General features: G+C 47.2%; 2 protein-coding genes across 2 annotated transcripts; one reads left to right on the top strand and one right to left on the bottom strand.

Moving 5' to 3' along the window:
* Positions 1–3762: 3762 nt before the first annotated feature.
* On the bottom strand, positions 3763–5546 carry LAJ45_09048 (uncharacterized protein; the record flags this gene model as incomplete). The annotated part of the gene is made up of 2 exons (XM_046118594.1): positions 3763–5114; positions 5444–5546. 2 exons carry the CDS (start codon positions 5544–5546, stop codon positions 3763–3765), a joined length of 1455 nt encoding a protein of 484 aa, XP_045968271.1.
* A 5655-nt stretch (positions 5547–11201) lies between these two features.
* LAJ45_09047 (uncharacterized protein) lies at positions 11202–13595 on the top strand (the record flags this gene model as incomplete). Its single annotated transcript, XM_046118593.1, has 8 exons — positions 11202–11263; positions 11353–11420; positions 11476–11500; positions 11566–11718; positions 12279–12295; positions 12449–12757; positions 13453–13466; positions 13524–13595. 8 exons carry the CDS (start codon positions 11202–11204, stop codon positions 13593–13595), a joined length of 720 nt encoding a protein of 239 aa, XP_045968270.1.
* Between the last annotated feature and the right edge of the window lie 2045 nt (positions 13596–15640).

The raw sequence follows: 15640 nt of genomic DNA, 5'->3' as shown, positions 1-15640 counted from the left end.
TGATGATCCAATGTCAATTGCCCATCCAGATGTCCAATGTCCATATGGGGGGAATCAGCCGTTGTGTACCGTACTCTGCCCCTCTACCGTACCATACTTTGCACTTCTCCTTCCGACCTCTCTTGCCTCCTCTATCTCAGCCCTCCCCCTCCCCAGTCGACAAACGAACATACTCTAGAAAAAAAAAGTAAAAAAAAAAAGAGAACCGCATAAAAAATTATAAAGAAAAAGCAAAATATGATTCCACCTGTCAACCCTCCCTCCAGTCCGGGGAAAATAAGTAAAAAGAAATAAACAGCCACCGACACCGACACAAAAAAAATGACCTTACGTTACGTTTCCCTGACGACTTTCCCGTCGATCACAGCCAGGCCAGCTGGTGAGTAAGGGAGAGAAAAAAAAAGTAGGTTTAGTCTAGTTTAGTAGATAACTAGCTACGCTGTAAGCTAGATAGACGAGACGAGGCTCCCGCTGATTGGCCTTCCCTTCCGCAGGCCAAGCACAGCACGTCCCCTCTCTGATCCTAACCCCGTCAGGCAGGCAGTAAGGTATGTAAAAGTAGAAACGGCATGACGTCTGTTACGTCAAGGGGAGAATTAAATGGATAAGGGGACTTTACCGGTACGATGCCGGTTGCTCTACATGTGTGTGCGGCCATCAGATCAACGCCAGGACAAGCTTTTGATTTGGCGGGCTGGGGAGGCTGCGATGCGGGAATGGGACCCTTTTTCTTCCCCGTTTGCTCTGCTCTGGAGTCGAGTAGAGGTCGAGATATGACATGTAGAGAATGTGTATATGTAGGTAAAATAAAGTATACTAGCAGCGTACCTACATATCTACACTATCCCCCTTTCCCTTTCTCTATGTACCCCTTCCACTGCACATTCCCCCCCCCTCCCTTCCCCCCTCCCACTCAAACCCGCAAGGCCGCACTGACCGATTTGAATTCCCCCCAACGGCACTCCCCTAGAGTACTAGTACTATAGCCACTACGTCACCACCCTCCCCTCCACCCTCAACCGTCCCCACACATGATCCCTGCACCCTCCCTGATCCTCCCCTCCGTCACCGTCATTTAGCATAAACCCCCCGTCCTCGACACCACCCTGGATAGATCTTGCCCAGCGTGTCCCCGCGCAGAACGATCTCCTAGAGTTCTTACTCGCTGGCGCTGTTTTGTGCTGGCGGGTCACAGCTACGCTGGGAATGCTAGATCTTGGGGAGGATGGCCGATCGGGGGGGTTGCGTTTAATAATTGGCACTTAGGGGGATGTACAAGGCTCTGGCATTAAGTGAGTGAACGGATCCTTACCGGCCAACACCCCATTTAGTTCGCTCACTTAATGCCAGAGCCTTGTAGTGGGACGATGTCGAGGAGGAGGGAGGATGGGTGGTGAGACTTAAGCTTGGTTAGTAATCTACTCTGCCAGACTCTGGATTGGCTTTTATTACTATGTAGTAGTAGGAGATGCTCGACCTAAGTACTCTACACCCGGAACCACAGATGGCTTGTAGAGTACCACAGCAGAGCAGCAGAGCAGCAGTGCAACGTGACATCGAGCCAAGCAGCAGTAACCATAATTAACTATAACCGTAACTGTAAACTATAAACTATATCAGACGGCATCTTACAGTTATCTGGGCTGGTAACGTGAGCTTGGTTGATTTCGAACTTCTGATATCTCCGGTCTGGTCTGGACGTTATCTATCATTTCCCTCTTACTCACCCACTCTCTCGACTCGACTCGTGACTACCTATGGTAGAGCAGACCGAGACTGAGACAGTGGTGGATAGGATATATGGGTCTTCTCGGTTCGGATTGGGTTGATTAATTTCATAGCGATAGGTATCGTGAGTTCCATAGTAGGCCGAGCTGAGTATTCGCAAATAACCAACTACTTGCTATCTGCCTAGCTTAAGCTTTATTTTATTTCCATCCCGTGTACGTACGTACGCGTATGGATTCGATAGATAGATACATGTATGCATCGTATGGTTTAAAGTTTCAGCCTGTGCTTCCAGAGCCAAAGAAACGGAATTATTATCAGTCATTTTGTTTCTCATTATCTATTTGTGCACATGTTTCCGCATCATCTACTCGGTGTTCACGATATGCACACGACAGGTGACTTCCCTCTAGCGCTCTAGCTCTGTACTCCCCGCCCCCCCCCCACCTTCCTCTTCACTCTCACGAACCAACCACTATGACAATAAACTAGCCAACCAGTCATTGACCGGTACCAGCCAACTAACGAGTCAGTCAACCCAATTAATGACCTCCCCCATCCGTCCCAGTGACCTGTGACACACCTAACCACCTACCTACCTACCTAACCACCTAACCACCTAACCACCTAACCACATATCTACACTATCGACGTACGAAACATCTCTCCACCAGCCCTGCATGATATCAGTAGGTACATACTCCACCTACCTCCGGGGGCGCCCGCAACTCCAAGGAAACGAGATGCCAAATTCCCCAACACATGTATGTAACGTCAACCGTACCCCGGAAACCAAGACAACCCATTCCAGGCTATGACCGTGATGATCATCTTAGAGCGAGGCTGCCTGTGTGCCTTGTCCAGGTTGCCCTTGATCGATGCAGGGTTCGCACACAGGCCAGGGCCGGCCGGGCCATGGCCAGAGATCAGATCTTGGTACTAGTTAGAGATGCTACGTCGATACATACCTTGATAGAGTACTTTGCATTTCTTGGTTACGGGTAGAGTAGGTGGGTAGGTGTAGGGATAGTTAGATCTAGGGTAGTTCATGTTACCTTACTTAGACTCTAGGCACTCTACTCTAGTTGGTAAGTAGACTGGACAAGATAGTCAATGATCAGCATAAGCTTTTTTTTGTAAGAGAGACGGTACGGCTCGGAAAATTAAACCATGAGTCTATTATATGAATCGAATCTACAAAACGTAACCCAATTACACGCAGTCCGCACCGACCACAGCAGCTACTCCACCAGATAGTGTTACTGATAACTGGCTACCAGGTAGCTAGAGCTATCTATCTAGCTGTCCCGAGGGGCTCGACCGGGACGGACGCAAAAAGTAAAAAAACAGTTGAGTGAAAAAAAAAGTAAAAAAAAAAATAGTCGATCTCGAAAACACGTAGCCAGGCCAGGGGCCAATGATGACGACAACAACAATGATGAGAAGAAGGAGTAATAGGTACAGTACTTGTATAAAGTGTAAGGGGGGGAGGAACCGTCCCAAGATCTGCTGTAAATTCTGTCTCGGTGGGGGAGTAGACTTTTGATTTGTGCCCCCCCCCCCACCCCCCAAGTACACAAAGGTTTATAAAGGAATGGTACGTATGTACGGAAGGAAAGGGAAAAGGGAAAGGAAAAAGAAAAAACATATATTTCATACTGAATTAAATGATAAGGACCCATCCAGAGCCGATCGAAACTAACTAACGCACACATAGACACACACATGAAAGAAACGAACCAAGAAGGAGAAGAAAAAAAACAAAAAACACTTTTCCGTTATAAACCAAGCTCTTTTTTAACCAAGAGAAAGAAAGAAAACAGACGCGGCGCCGGGCCCCCGACCTGACAGCAGGGAACATCCCCGTTGCCCGACAAGGGAAATGCAAATAATAACCTTTGTACCTCCGCTTCACATTCGAATCCTCCCGCAATATTTCGATCTCCTTGCATGCCTCTCACACCCTTCCCCCTCCCCCTTCCCCGCCCGACTGACATAAATACAGACAGTACCCAAGTGGTCTTGCCTGCACGATTACCGCCGGATCTCTCCTTCAATTATTACTTGCACCTTCTTGGTGCTGCGCTCCTTCCCGTTCTTTTCTCCGGCCTTCTTCGCTCCCTCGAATAGCAGTGTTAATTCGGATTTCCGTCGTGGTAGATTTGATGCCTGATCATCAACTTCCACATCACGCACGGTGACAATAGGTGCCACCTGAGCGTCTCCCATATCCTCCGACAGTCCCTTCAATGGTACAATTTCATCAACCACTCGAACATTCTTTCCTTTTACCCTCCTTGAATTCTTGGTCACAGCTTCACTCATAGCAATTGCCGAAACATCTTTCGTCAAAGTTCCCAGCTTCTCCTTGTTTTTCTGCTCTAGGTACTTCGTTCTGAAATCTGGGTCCACAACCCATCCACTTCCTACAGCATCGCCCTTCCTCCTCGATTCCTCGTCATCCCCTTCCGTTGAAGAATTCCGTTTCCTGTCCTGTCTCTGCTGACTCGACGACGGCAATGACCGCGCAACGTCAACCGTTAGCGTATTACTCGGGCTCGAGACCGCCGTGTTAACCGCTGTATTCGAAGAACTACTACTCTTCCGTTTTGGCAATGCCGGCCGCAGCATGTTCTTCTTAGACGCCACTGTAGTCCGCCCTGTTGTCGCTTTGGTGGTCGTCGCCTTTGTTGCGACGATTTTCCGACGTCCACGAGGCGGTGGGCGATCAGATTTAGCTTTTCGAACTTTGCTGGCTTTGGGGCCTTCCGAAGAATCCGAAGCGGATGCAACTGTGGTATATGAGGCGGCGCCACCGGGGCTGACTTGAACGTTTGCAACAATGGTTACTGTTAAGTTTGATTTTGAAGGTAGCGGCGGCGGGAGCTGTGGAGATATTGTGTCTTCAACTTCCTCTATAGATGGTATTGGCGTTGATGCAATTACTGGAGACCGAGAAGGTATTGGTGGCGAAGGAGGAGCGTCTGGGAATTTCTTCCGCAACGATGCGGTGATGGCTGTTTGCGAGGGAAGCTTCGATAAGTAGCTTGTCCCTAACTGGAATCCTACAACTGACGTAACAGGGGGTACTGGGCTAGGCGGTGGGGTTGGAGGGCATTCTATCTCCAGGCTTGGGCGGGGGCTGTTGAGAGTGTCTATATCAGCCATCAATGATGGGGATGAGGGTGGCGGAAGAGCTGCGCGGATTGGCCGAGGAGGTGGTCTTCTAAGTTCAAATCCGGATTCGCTTTCGAAGATCATTGTAAATATTTGGGAAACCTTCTGCCCGGAAAAGTTCCGATTCATTCGTTCGCTGCCCCATATCCGCCAGAAAAGATTCTCTAGACGGCGGCCTTTATCGAGGACATCGCGGTTGATAGTGTAGACTAAATTCCCAAAGGGGAGTAATTATTAGCAGTGCGCATTTTTTGATTATTATTTAAAAATCTGTTATTTAAATAAGTTTTCAACGGATGTCCACTTTGAGGTTTGAGATTTTTTGAGATTTTAAAATTTGCCCCTTCCCGTTGTTGGTGTCTGATTATTGCTGCTCGTAAGAAATGTTGATATTGAAAAAAGGGAGGGAGTTTTTGGGACAGAAATGCTCTCTATACATTTCTGGGGATGGGAGAAACATCTCAAGGGTAAAAAAAAAAAAAGGGGGGGGGGGGGGGGAAGATAGTAAAAGAAAAATAAGGGGATAGGTTAGACGCACTCTTCCATAGTTTACTCAAATATTCCGTCGTAAATGTTTCTACCTGTCGAAAGTTGTCTGGGATAGACTTTTTGCTCGTGATGATCCCGCCGATTGGCTTCATTTTGAATCTGATCTACAGCCGAGATCTAGTCGCGGGTTTCGTAATAAAAAGGTTTGAAAAAAGAGAACACAGCAGAACCGAAATGACCTGATTCGATTCCTCGTGATGCCTGAATTGTTATCGATGTGGTGGAGAACGTGCAACCTTTGGGACCAAGTCTAGGGACGAGGAGGTAGGTAGACTGGCAGAGTGACAGTAATGATAGAGAAAAGGGTGAAAATCTGAAAGACCGCCGGGCTCTAGGCTTGGGTCGAAAACTGACTGCGGCCGCCCACTAGAGCAGATATAGCAGAGTTCTAGAATATTTACACACGACAATTGTTGTACGCTAGTGCGGTACCTAACTAGCCGGTAGTTGATCCTTGATGTGATTTGTTGCCCTTATTTCAGCTGTGGGTTGCTTCCTAAAAAGCCCGTGAGTTGGCGTTTCCGGCCGGTTCCTTGTCTAGTTATGTCTTGCAAAAACACACAGAGAGACAAAAAAACGTTGTAGTAAGTCTCCCCCGGTTTTAATTTGTTACGCCCGAGTTGCGGGTGGCGGTGGTGTGGCCGTGGTTCGTTTGTACGCTTACGTTGGCAGGGGCGACTGGCCGTGACTACGCGCTATTTGATAACCTGAGCTTGTGTTGCTGATATAGTTTTAGCGCGCTGGAAGATATATTCGTATCAGAAGAAAAGTGCGTGCTCAGAGAAGGAATTCACAAAGAAAAGAAGAGAAAAGCATCGTTGTGGGCTGAGGGAAGATGGGATGAAGTGAACATTCATAGGATCAAACATTGAAGGGCCTCACAGGGTGGGGGGTCAAAGATAGCTTCAAATAGTAGAACAAATGTCATTTATTTACTCACCAGTTGCGATAGCAACGCAGGGTTTTTTCTATGGTAGGGAAGCTCGAGATGGCAATTTCCACTTGCTTGTCTAGTCCTCACGCGCGTTTTATGGATGAGAATGGTAGGTATAGTCTGTGCGGTGTGCGGCGTGCGTCGAAAAGCTACTTGGGAAGGATGAGTTCTGCACAAACCACGCAATATTAGATCAGGAATCCAAAACAAAGGGGCGACGGGAACACGACAGTAATGCTAGTGACGAGTTCTGACAACAGGGACAAGATTATATACAAGCGACATATAAAGGGCAAGGGGAAAATAGCTGAATATATAAAGATATTAGGAAACTCGAAACCTACGTTATAAAAAGAAATTTTTGGACCTGTCAAATATTTACAGTTGGAGATCAGTTCCAGATGCCAGCGTGATTTTGAATTCTTCTTTCCCTATCTCTCTTTCTTTCACGTGTTGTCCGGGTAGTGATCCGAGATATATGTATTCTTCCGGTGAGTCGGTGCGGGTATCGGGGGGAGGGAAGATTCCGTGAGTCTTCTGTGCACCTTTGATATATATTTCCCGGAATCGTGACTCTAGACGACAAGACTGTTGAGATTTGTTGAGAAATTTCCAACACTAGTAGCAGGGTAGGTGCAAGTCGGTCGCCGGCTAGGTATGTAGTTCTTTTCACACCTTCCAACCCCAGCTCTGCTCGAAAACCCGGCTTTCTTATTTTCCCCTACTATTGCTCTGCTAGGATGAGTTCGATATTTGTACGTCCGGTTTAAGCTGCAGACGCCGTGAATTGATTTGCAGGTAAACTTGTCTACCCTAGTCGAACGTATGTTTAGGAAAAGCCTTCGTTTACTTCCCATGTACCGGATGAGCTCTTTGAGTGGTCCCAAGGGTAGGTATGTATGTACGTATGTAGTATTACTGGGTTGTCCTTGGGGTTACGATTCCCTATTTCGACGTTTTCCGTTTCACCTAGCTCTTTGCTGCGGGAGGATACGATCCCACTAGTTTCGAAAGAACGAAAGCAAAGGAAAGGAAGGGGGAAAAAAGGAAAGGAAAAAAAAGGGACAGAGAGAAGGCGCCGCCGTTTTCAAATGGATATTTTTTTTGCGGGGAAAAGAAAACAACCGAGGCCTACTTTGCTTCCCGGAGGTTAGATATGAAACGAAATTATAGAAAAATAGTGTTTCAAGTATTTACTTGTCGCTGTTTTATGGAAGTGGGTGGGGGAAGAGGTAGAATTCGAAATTTATTTATTGAGAAATGAAAATTTAAGGAAACCGGCGATCTTAGAATTTGGAAAGGTACGAGGGGCAAATAGAAGTATCACCACTGACTGGGCTTTAGATAATAGCAGAACGCAAACAAGGGTGACCCCAACTCTTTGAACCCAGGTGACTTCGTGGAGAGAGACAGAGTGAAAGAATGTCGCACACAAAGGGTGCACGGTGGATCGAAGGTGATAAAGAGGCGAAAAACGGAAATCTGGGAAGACCAAAAAATATGGGGAAAAGGGACGAACACTAACAAATAGAAATGCGAGATTCCCCAAATAATAATATAAACGGCTGAAATGGCGGAGTGTGCAAAGCACCACAATAAAGTTAACTACTTTGGGGAAGTTGCGGTACCTTAGCAGCTGCGTTGTGTATGTACTTCTAGTCTGGGATCTTGTGTGGTCAGCAGGTCATCCGCCGCACATCCGCTGAACGACCAAACAACCTCGCATGGCAAAAAGAAGACTAGGTAGGTAGGGCTAAAGGGCTGAAATCCGCAATCCCCTCCGTCCTTTCCTCAACACCACCACAACCACCACTCAGAATGAGAATAGAAGCAGATTATTGATGGGGATTATCATCAACAAGATAGATCGTTTCCGTGCAGGGGCTGTGGGGGGTGGGGCAGGGACGGGCATAACTCAAACAAATCCCCGAGTTGAATTCACTTACCAAGCAGATATGATACTAGTAACTCCTTCCACAACTCATACACTTTTCGAAACTCCCTGGCATGCAAAATATTGCGCCTCACGTTGACTCCTTTTCTCTCGATGTCCGCTTTTAGGAGAGCTTCGGGAAACGGAAATAAATTTTGCCAGCCCCTCTGTCTGGTTAAGTAATAATTATCTTCTTCGCTTTCTCTTGGTCGTTCCGCGGCCAGTACTGCAGTGTGGCAGTCTCAGCTGGATTTTTCCCTTCCCTTTTCTTTCCTTCTTTTTTATCTTCTCTGTTTTAAAAAAAAAAAAAAAAAAATTCGATCCTCGGTATCGTTTATCGCCTGTCTGTATTCCGTTTTGTTTTTTGTTTTCTCTGTCAATGCTGCTGGCAGCTGCCGCTCGGCACGCCCTACTGTATCAAACCCCCACTACCTACTAAACAGATAGAAGCTGACTACTAAAAAAAAAAAAAGAGAAGGAAGGGGAAAGAATAAAAGCCCCCTGGGGGTTGTGTAAAGGGTAAACGAGACGATGAAGCTATAAACCCGCGTGGGTGGGTTGCTCTTAATTTTGCAGTGAAATAGCGGCCCCACGGGGCAAACTATTCGAGAATTGTTGGTTGTTTCTGCAGTTGTTTCCAAATGACAACACAGGAACTTGTTGCTGCTGCCTATGGAGTACAGATGGAGTCGGAATTATTGGCGGGGAAGCGAATCTCCGGGGTAATGGCGTGCTTTTTATATATGTCTTTTCTAGCCAGAGGGGTAGATAGGAAAATAGATCAGGCTTGAGACGGCAGGGTTACAGTCCAAACTGTAGGGCTGGACCGATCTGATCAGTTCGTAGCAATTGATGGCGAGGTTACCAGAGTAAGGAGGGCTTCCAACGGAATAGCTTTTTCCTCAGAAAAGCCGGGAGTATGGGAACAGGGTGATAGCTTCTTTTCATAACAATCCAGCTATCCGTCATCATGCAACTTTCCAGCAGCAGTATGTTATATCATCCGTATGTCCATCCATCATAACGGCTGCTGCTGCTGCAGGAGTCATGAGTATTAAAATCTAATTCCATGTGTGGTTGAGATGCGAAGCGAACAGACCTCGCACTGGATTAGATCAGTACATACCTGTTCGATTCATGTATCTGCCACGTCCGTTCACAGTCACCTTTTCTGACTCCTAACTCATTTCAATCTTTAAAAACGCCTCGTCCGTGGCTTCAGCCATTTTTACTGGCAGACAGATCACTGCGCCATGACGGGAGACCAAATAGATGCAGCCGTGGGTGTTTTAGTTTTAGGGGGAAAGAACGGGCGTGGGGTAGAAACCTGGTCGACGACAGCTCCACGGTCTCGGGTCAGAAAATTGTCTGTAATGAGTAGAGCAGGCACCCATTCTACTCTAGGTAGAGTACATGCTCTTCACAGGGCACTCCATATGAAGAGTACTAAATCGATGAATGTACGTACTCTGCCATCAATTCTGGTAGATTCTGAACAGAGAGGCCAAAGCAAGATGCCCGCGGTCTTGCAGAATCGAATCGGGGTACAGGCACATGTTTGAAGTTCACATCTTTCTAGCTGCGCCATGCACCTGTGGCACAACCGCTTATGGGTAAACGAGCCAGCAAAGCTTTTTTAGCAGCACGACATGTGTACATACATCATCATACTCTGGACTTTCTGCTCTACTCTGCTGAAATATAATACTGATCATGATAACCACGTACATGTAGAGAAAGATATCCTTAATCCAGCGCAGCTCACAATTTAACCCACTTCTAAAACCCCATGTCTAGACTTGTGATAGTACCCTACGGAGGCTGCATTTGCATTATCAGTGTCCCAGGTCTTTCTATTTTTATGATCGAGATAACTACTCTACATGTAAATTTCATCTAGGAAACTTACTTTTTCATCCTGCCTGGCTTCTCTGAAACTCAACAGAATGTGGAAGGCCGTGGAAATACGCTCTACATCCCTTGGTTTTGAGCTAGATAGCCACCCCTTCTTCCTTTTTCTATCTCGTCTCGGGTTTCGCCATAATTTTAACGAAAAGTTGATGCTGGAAGTGGAAGTTAGAAGTCTTGTAGCACCTTACATACATGCTTGTGGTTCAATTGTGAACAAAACCGGCTACCTAAAAATCTTCATGTTTGTTTGCGTCTGGTCATCACTTTCTTCAGATGGGATTGTGCGCACTCCATTCTAGGGAAAGAGTTGTTAGCCACCAATTAAATATCTTCCCTATCATAGGAATATGTCGACGACGACGGTTTCAAGTATATATGCAAAATCTAGATGCGAGTTGAGCTTCTCATGTAGACACGTTATTGGTCGTGTTCCCGGGGCCACGGGAGTTAGGTTTTCGGCACTGCGGAGTACGTACAAACCTGTGCTCCGACTCGCAAGCTTGGGGATATCGGTACCGAATAGAATGGCATGGATAGCCAAGTGTGTGTATGCAACATCCCCTCCACCACCCCTGCTCCCCATGGACCCAGATTACCGGGATAGGAGTGCTGTGCATCCAAGTAAAGACCAAGACTTCGAGATCTCATTGCAGGAGTGCTACATACTTTCATCTCCAAAGATCCAGAACGCTGACAACGTCCACAAGGCCACGCTGTTCAAGATGATAATATTAATTACCACCAGATGCTAATCAGCTATTTCTTCTCAACACATCAACGCCCCCTACATGCCCTCGATCTATCACGGTTCATATTATGATAAGAAAAGACATTGCATTTCTTAAGAGAAACTCATCCACGGCCCTCCTTTTTTCCCCCACTTTCAGTATAAATCGATCACCGGGGTGAATCACTCCGTCTCAAGGCAGGCCCCTCCACCCCCTCTCAAGGTACATGGTACGATAATTAATGTGGGGTAATATTTCCGCCGAACACGTATCTCCCGAGCTGGTTGTGGGGCAGTCAGTCAGGTAGTTTTATATCCACCTTTTGTTTCATCTCAACGAGGCATCTCGAAGAGAGTAAGAAGTGTAGCTTTTTCTGATATGTGCATACATAGAGCATATAGATCCTGGCACTTGAAATTGCATTCATCCTGGCAAGAAAGGAAAGGGCCGGAGCCCGGTTGTATATCCGCGATGTTTGTGTGGAAGTGTAACCACACGCAGCATGACAGCTGAAGGGGGCAGGGGAGACTTTAATCCGGGGTAGGTTGAATACGCATTTTACGTACATGTAGGCTCTCGTTGTGTATCATTTCTTACTCTGACAGGGTCCGCAGGACTAGGGACAATGGTCTTCTCGGGCAGAGTACCTCTGGAATATCAGTGTGGGACGAACAGTCGATCTCGGCTATCGCGTTATTCTCGAGAAGATCGAGAAGCTTTCAGAGAGGTCTTGTGACTTTTTGGGGGCTTCAAGAGCTGTATGTACCTACACATACGTACATACAGGTACATACATACATAAGAAGGGTGAAGCTGGAGGGAAGGGGTTTGGGCAATGGATTGTTGAAACATCTCCTCCTCTTGACACCTAGCTCTAGACTTGCACCTTCCCCCTGGCGTGCTCGAAGGTGAAGTACTCTACTTTAACTACGGCGACAGATTGGGCTAGTGAGCCATGCCAAGAATATGCCAAGGTTCTCGAACCAACAAGCAAGCTTCAGATCAGTGACCACAAAATTTCAAAGGTCCTGAGTTCATCTTCATAGAGCATACATATATCTGGGAAGGTGGATTTTAGAGTTATGTCATTAAGACGTTGAGAGGCCCTAAAGTGCGGTTTTTTCCTTCTGGTTACGTATCGGATCCCACCACGAAGCCGTTTTTACTCGGCAGCGGCTTATTTATGCACCCTGGCTCTCTAACAAGGGGCCGCCGGGGATTTGCTGCGGTTTCTCAGCGTCTGTGGTTTGAGGTGGTGGGCCACGTGGTGTACCTACTAAACTCGACCTACGAAGACATGACATGAGGTAACAACTAGAGTACATACAATTAAAGGTATGTAGCTGAGAGCTCATGAATCCTAGTGCGATAGAGTACATAAAAAGAGTTGGCAAAAATAAACTAGTATGCTGTTTTATAATACCGCGGAATACGTATCATGATGAGCTTTCATCATCAGGAGCAGCAATAGCTAATGTTGCTATTTAGGTGTCGCGTCGGTCACGAGCTCCGGATTGACAGGGGACAAGCAAGTGATCGATACTTATGCGGATTGCCGCAAAAGAAATATGTGCGGGGAAGAGGCTCTGCTCTGCGACAATGCGACCCTCGAATCCCAGCAAGGCGACTCCTGCAGAGTTTTATGGATTGATGTGCTTTGCGGAAATGCAGTTTGGTACCAAACCACCTCAACTACATACTTCATGAACTCTGGCTCTATGCACTGTCAGAGTAGTTTCTACGAAGACGTAAGAGACTTCGCTGTAAACCGATCATCATTCACCATCGACTCAAACTGTTTGTCAAATGTTTTTCCGACCTGCTCTTTCTCTCCGCTAGTTTCCGATCAAAGATAAAAAACCCAAAAACAAGTTTGTCAAAGACGAGAATTCCGGTATGTAATTCCTTCAGCAGGACATTCATGCAAGCCCTCAAGCCTCCTCAAGCCTCAAAAACAAAACCAAGGGGAATACTGCAAGGTGTCATGCATGGGATCGGTGGAATCTAGCGTTAAGATGCATCTGTTTGTCACCTCACCTGAGGATCCTTAAACGTCAAACGTGCATATGAATGTGTCGTAACGACAGCGGTTCACTCGAGTACAAAGAGTGAATTGTCTTCATGTGCTTTCCACAGCATCGACCTCTTTCTTGGTCTCTTTAAGTTTTCTCGCTATGACTATGGGCAAGTCCCTCTCCGCAAAAAGAAAACAAAAAGAAAAAAAAGGGTATTTGCATGCCCCGCCTGTCGTTTGAGGGTATCCGATGCGGGAGTCTACAGGCTGAGCTCCAGTCTAGATGAAAGGCGGGGAGTTTTTTTCCATATCATACTAGAACGGCGGTTCTTCGCTGAACCAGCGGTTGAAATGATCGCTAACGCAGCAATTTGCAAATAAGCACAACCCTAGCCCTACCGTCCCAAACAGCAACCGCTGTACTACCAACCGGCTCATGGAGTTAACGCATAGTTAGATATCAAAATTTCCATTACAGTAGACACAACTTCTGTACGTCGCTTCTTCCTTCCATATGAAACCAATACTAATCATTTTACTCGGCAACAGGACCCTTTTCATCTGCTCCCATCTCGCCTGGAGCTCGCCTTACCTCAGGAGGCTTCGCACGCAGGACAATAACACCTTCTGGATCTATGGATCGCCTGCTTCTTCGGGCCGTCAGGTAATTTCTTGCGCCGCCGTAAGTATCTGCCGACGCACCGGCGGCTATTGTTTATCCTGAGGTGAGGTGAGGTGAGGTGAGATGATGGGGATGGGGATGTGGTAGATAGGTGGATGATTAACCATGAACGATAACTCGCGTGCGGGATTGCATCATCATCTTCGGGCGTGGGGGTGATTACAACCTGACTAAAAACCTCCGGGTTGTGGAATTATCGGGCTGGCGGTGAGAATGGCAGTGAGGGTTGTACAGAGGCATGGTTGCACTGGTGGTTGCACTGGACTGTAGATGGGAGTGGTTACCATTGTAGGACCTTGAATTGGGCTTTGTTTGCTTCAACACCCGGGATACGCGGGTCTGTATCGACCCTGTGGATGGATATGGATGGATGGCTATCATAAGTGAGCTTGCTTATACAGCAGCCCGGATGAGATGAGATAGGATGAGTCCATCCCTCACCTCCTGGAGGCCTCGCCGTTGTCGTCTTTGTCGCCGCGTAGAGCTGGTCATTTCATTCCTCGAAATTAATGATATCCCATTGGTACATAGTAGGTATTTCACTATGTGCCCTCAACACTCACCCGAGCAATCCAGAGTGATCAAGGTGGATCATGTGGATCGGAGCAATGAAATGAAATGAATTGACGGATAACATTCCTATACAATACCCGCCGGAAGACTAAAAACACGAATCACGCGGGCTCGACTGGATGACTTGGTTAGGGGTCTCAAAGCTTCCATGTGAAATAACCTTCCTTCTAGCTTCCTCCCCGTCATCGTTGTTGTCGTTGCTGTCGTATGTAGCTGCATAGGCTATGTATGTCGGTATTGACGTTGATCATCTCCGCCCCTCCACCCTGGTTGTTTTCGAGCATCTACCTAGCTCCACAAAGTAGTTTCAGCTTTACAACTACGAGGCGAACCACAACCACCAACCGAACCTTTAATGAAACAAACCCGGAACCCTGCATGCGCACAGCATTTCGCGCGCAAACCGCAGGCCCAAACACTCACTTCCCCACAATGTATCTTCCCCACAGAACACTAAGCCAAGCTTGTCGGTTAGAGCCGGCGGGCGGGGGCGGGGGCGTTGTGGGGCGAAACACCAAGCATTGGCGTCCGGCCTTGCATGCAAATAAACAAATAAACAAATGAATAAACAATACTCTCCGGATCCGCGTCTGTACCTATCGATCGCCCGGGCTATAACCGTTTATTCGAGACGCTCGCCTGCTCACGTGCCCACCTACTTACGGGTGAATAAACACTTACCATACCTCTCCCTCCACTCACCTCCATACTTCAAAGCGACAATCATCTCAAACCCAGCAGATCCCCCCAGGCTAGATAGCTAGATATATGCTCCCTCCACTGTGCGGTACCACAGATGGGCACAGATCTACCAAGATCTACATGTCCATTGCAATATAAACAAATGCGGGTTTTAATATAAACAAGTTGACAGCTGCACTGCGGGTTCAATATAAAACAAACTAAACAAGAGCCTGCACCCGCACCCGGCGTGCGTGGCCGTCCGGCAGCACCACCCACACACCCGCCGACGTACGTATTGTACGTACTGTGCTGTTACCGCCCGGCCCGTATGTTGTGTTCTCGGGGTTGCCGCTCCGTTCCGTAGATATTAATTTAAACAGACTACGTGAACGGAAGGGATGAGATGATTTGTGGAGATGAAATATCTTTTTTTGGTCCAGTACGGTGAGCAGAGATGTGAGTAGAGATGTGATATGAGAAGTGGTGTCGTATGAGTAGCTAGGCCCAGGCGGGGGCCAAGAGCTTTTGGGTGGAACCCAATTTCAACCGCACGACGACAGACACCCACAAACATCGCACAAAAGAGCTCCCCTGTGACGTCATGTTATAAAAATATAAATTCTTCCCATAAACCAATCTATATGCAACCACACTATCCCCACTACAAGGCCAAAACCAAGCAAAGAAATAAACAAAACCTCCAATTTACTTTTCCAGAAGCTGCGTT

This window comes from Morchella importuna (assembly GCF_003444635.1).
Source record: "Morchella importuna strain M04M26 chromosome Unknown Morimp01GS033, whole genome shotgun sequence".
Taxonomy (NCBI): Eukaryota; Fungi; Ascomycota; class Pezizomycetes; order Pezizales; family Morchellaceae; genus Morchella; species Morchella importuna.
Note: the sequence above shows the minus strand (reverse complement) of the source record. Positions and strands in the feature narration are given on the sequence as shown.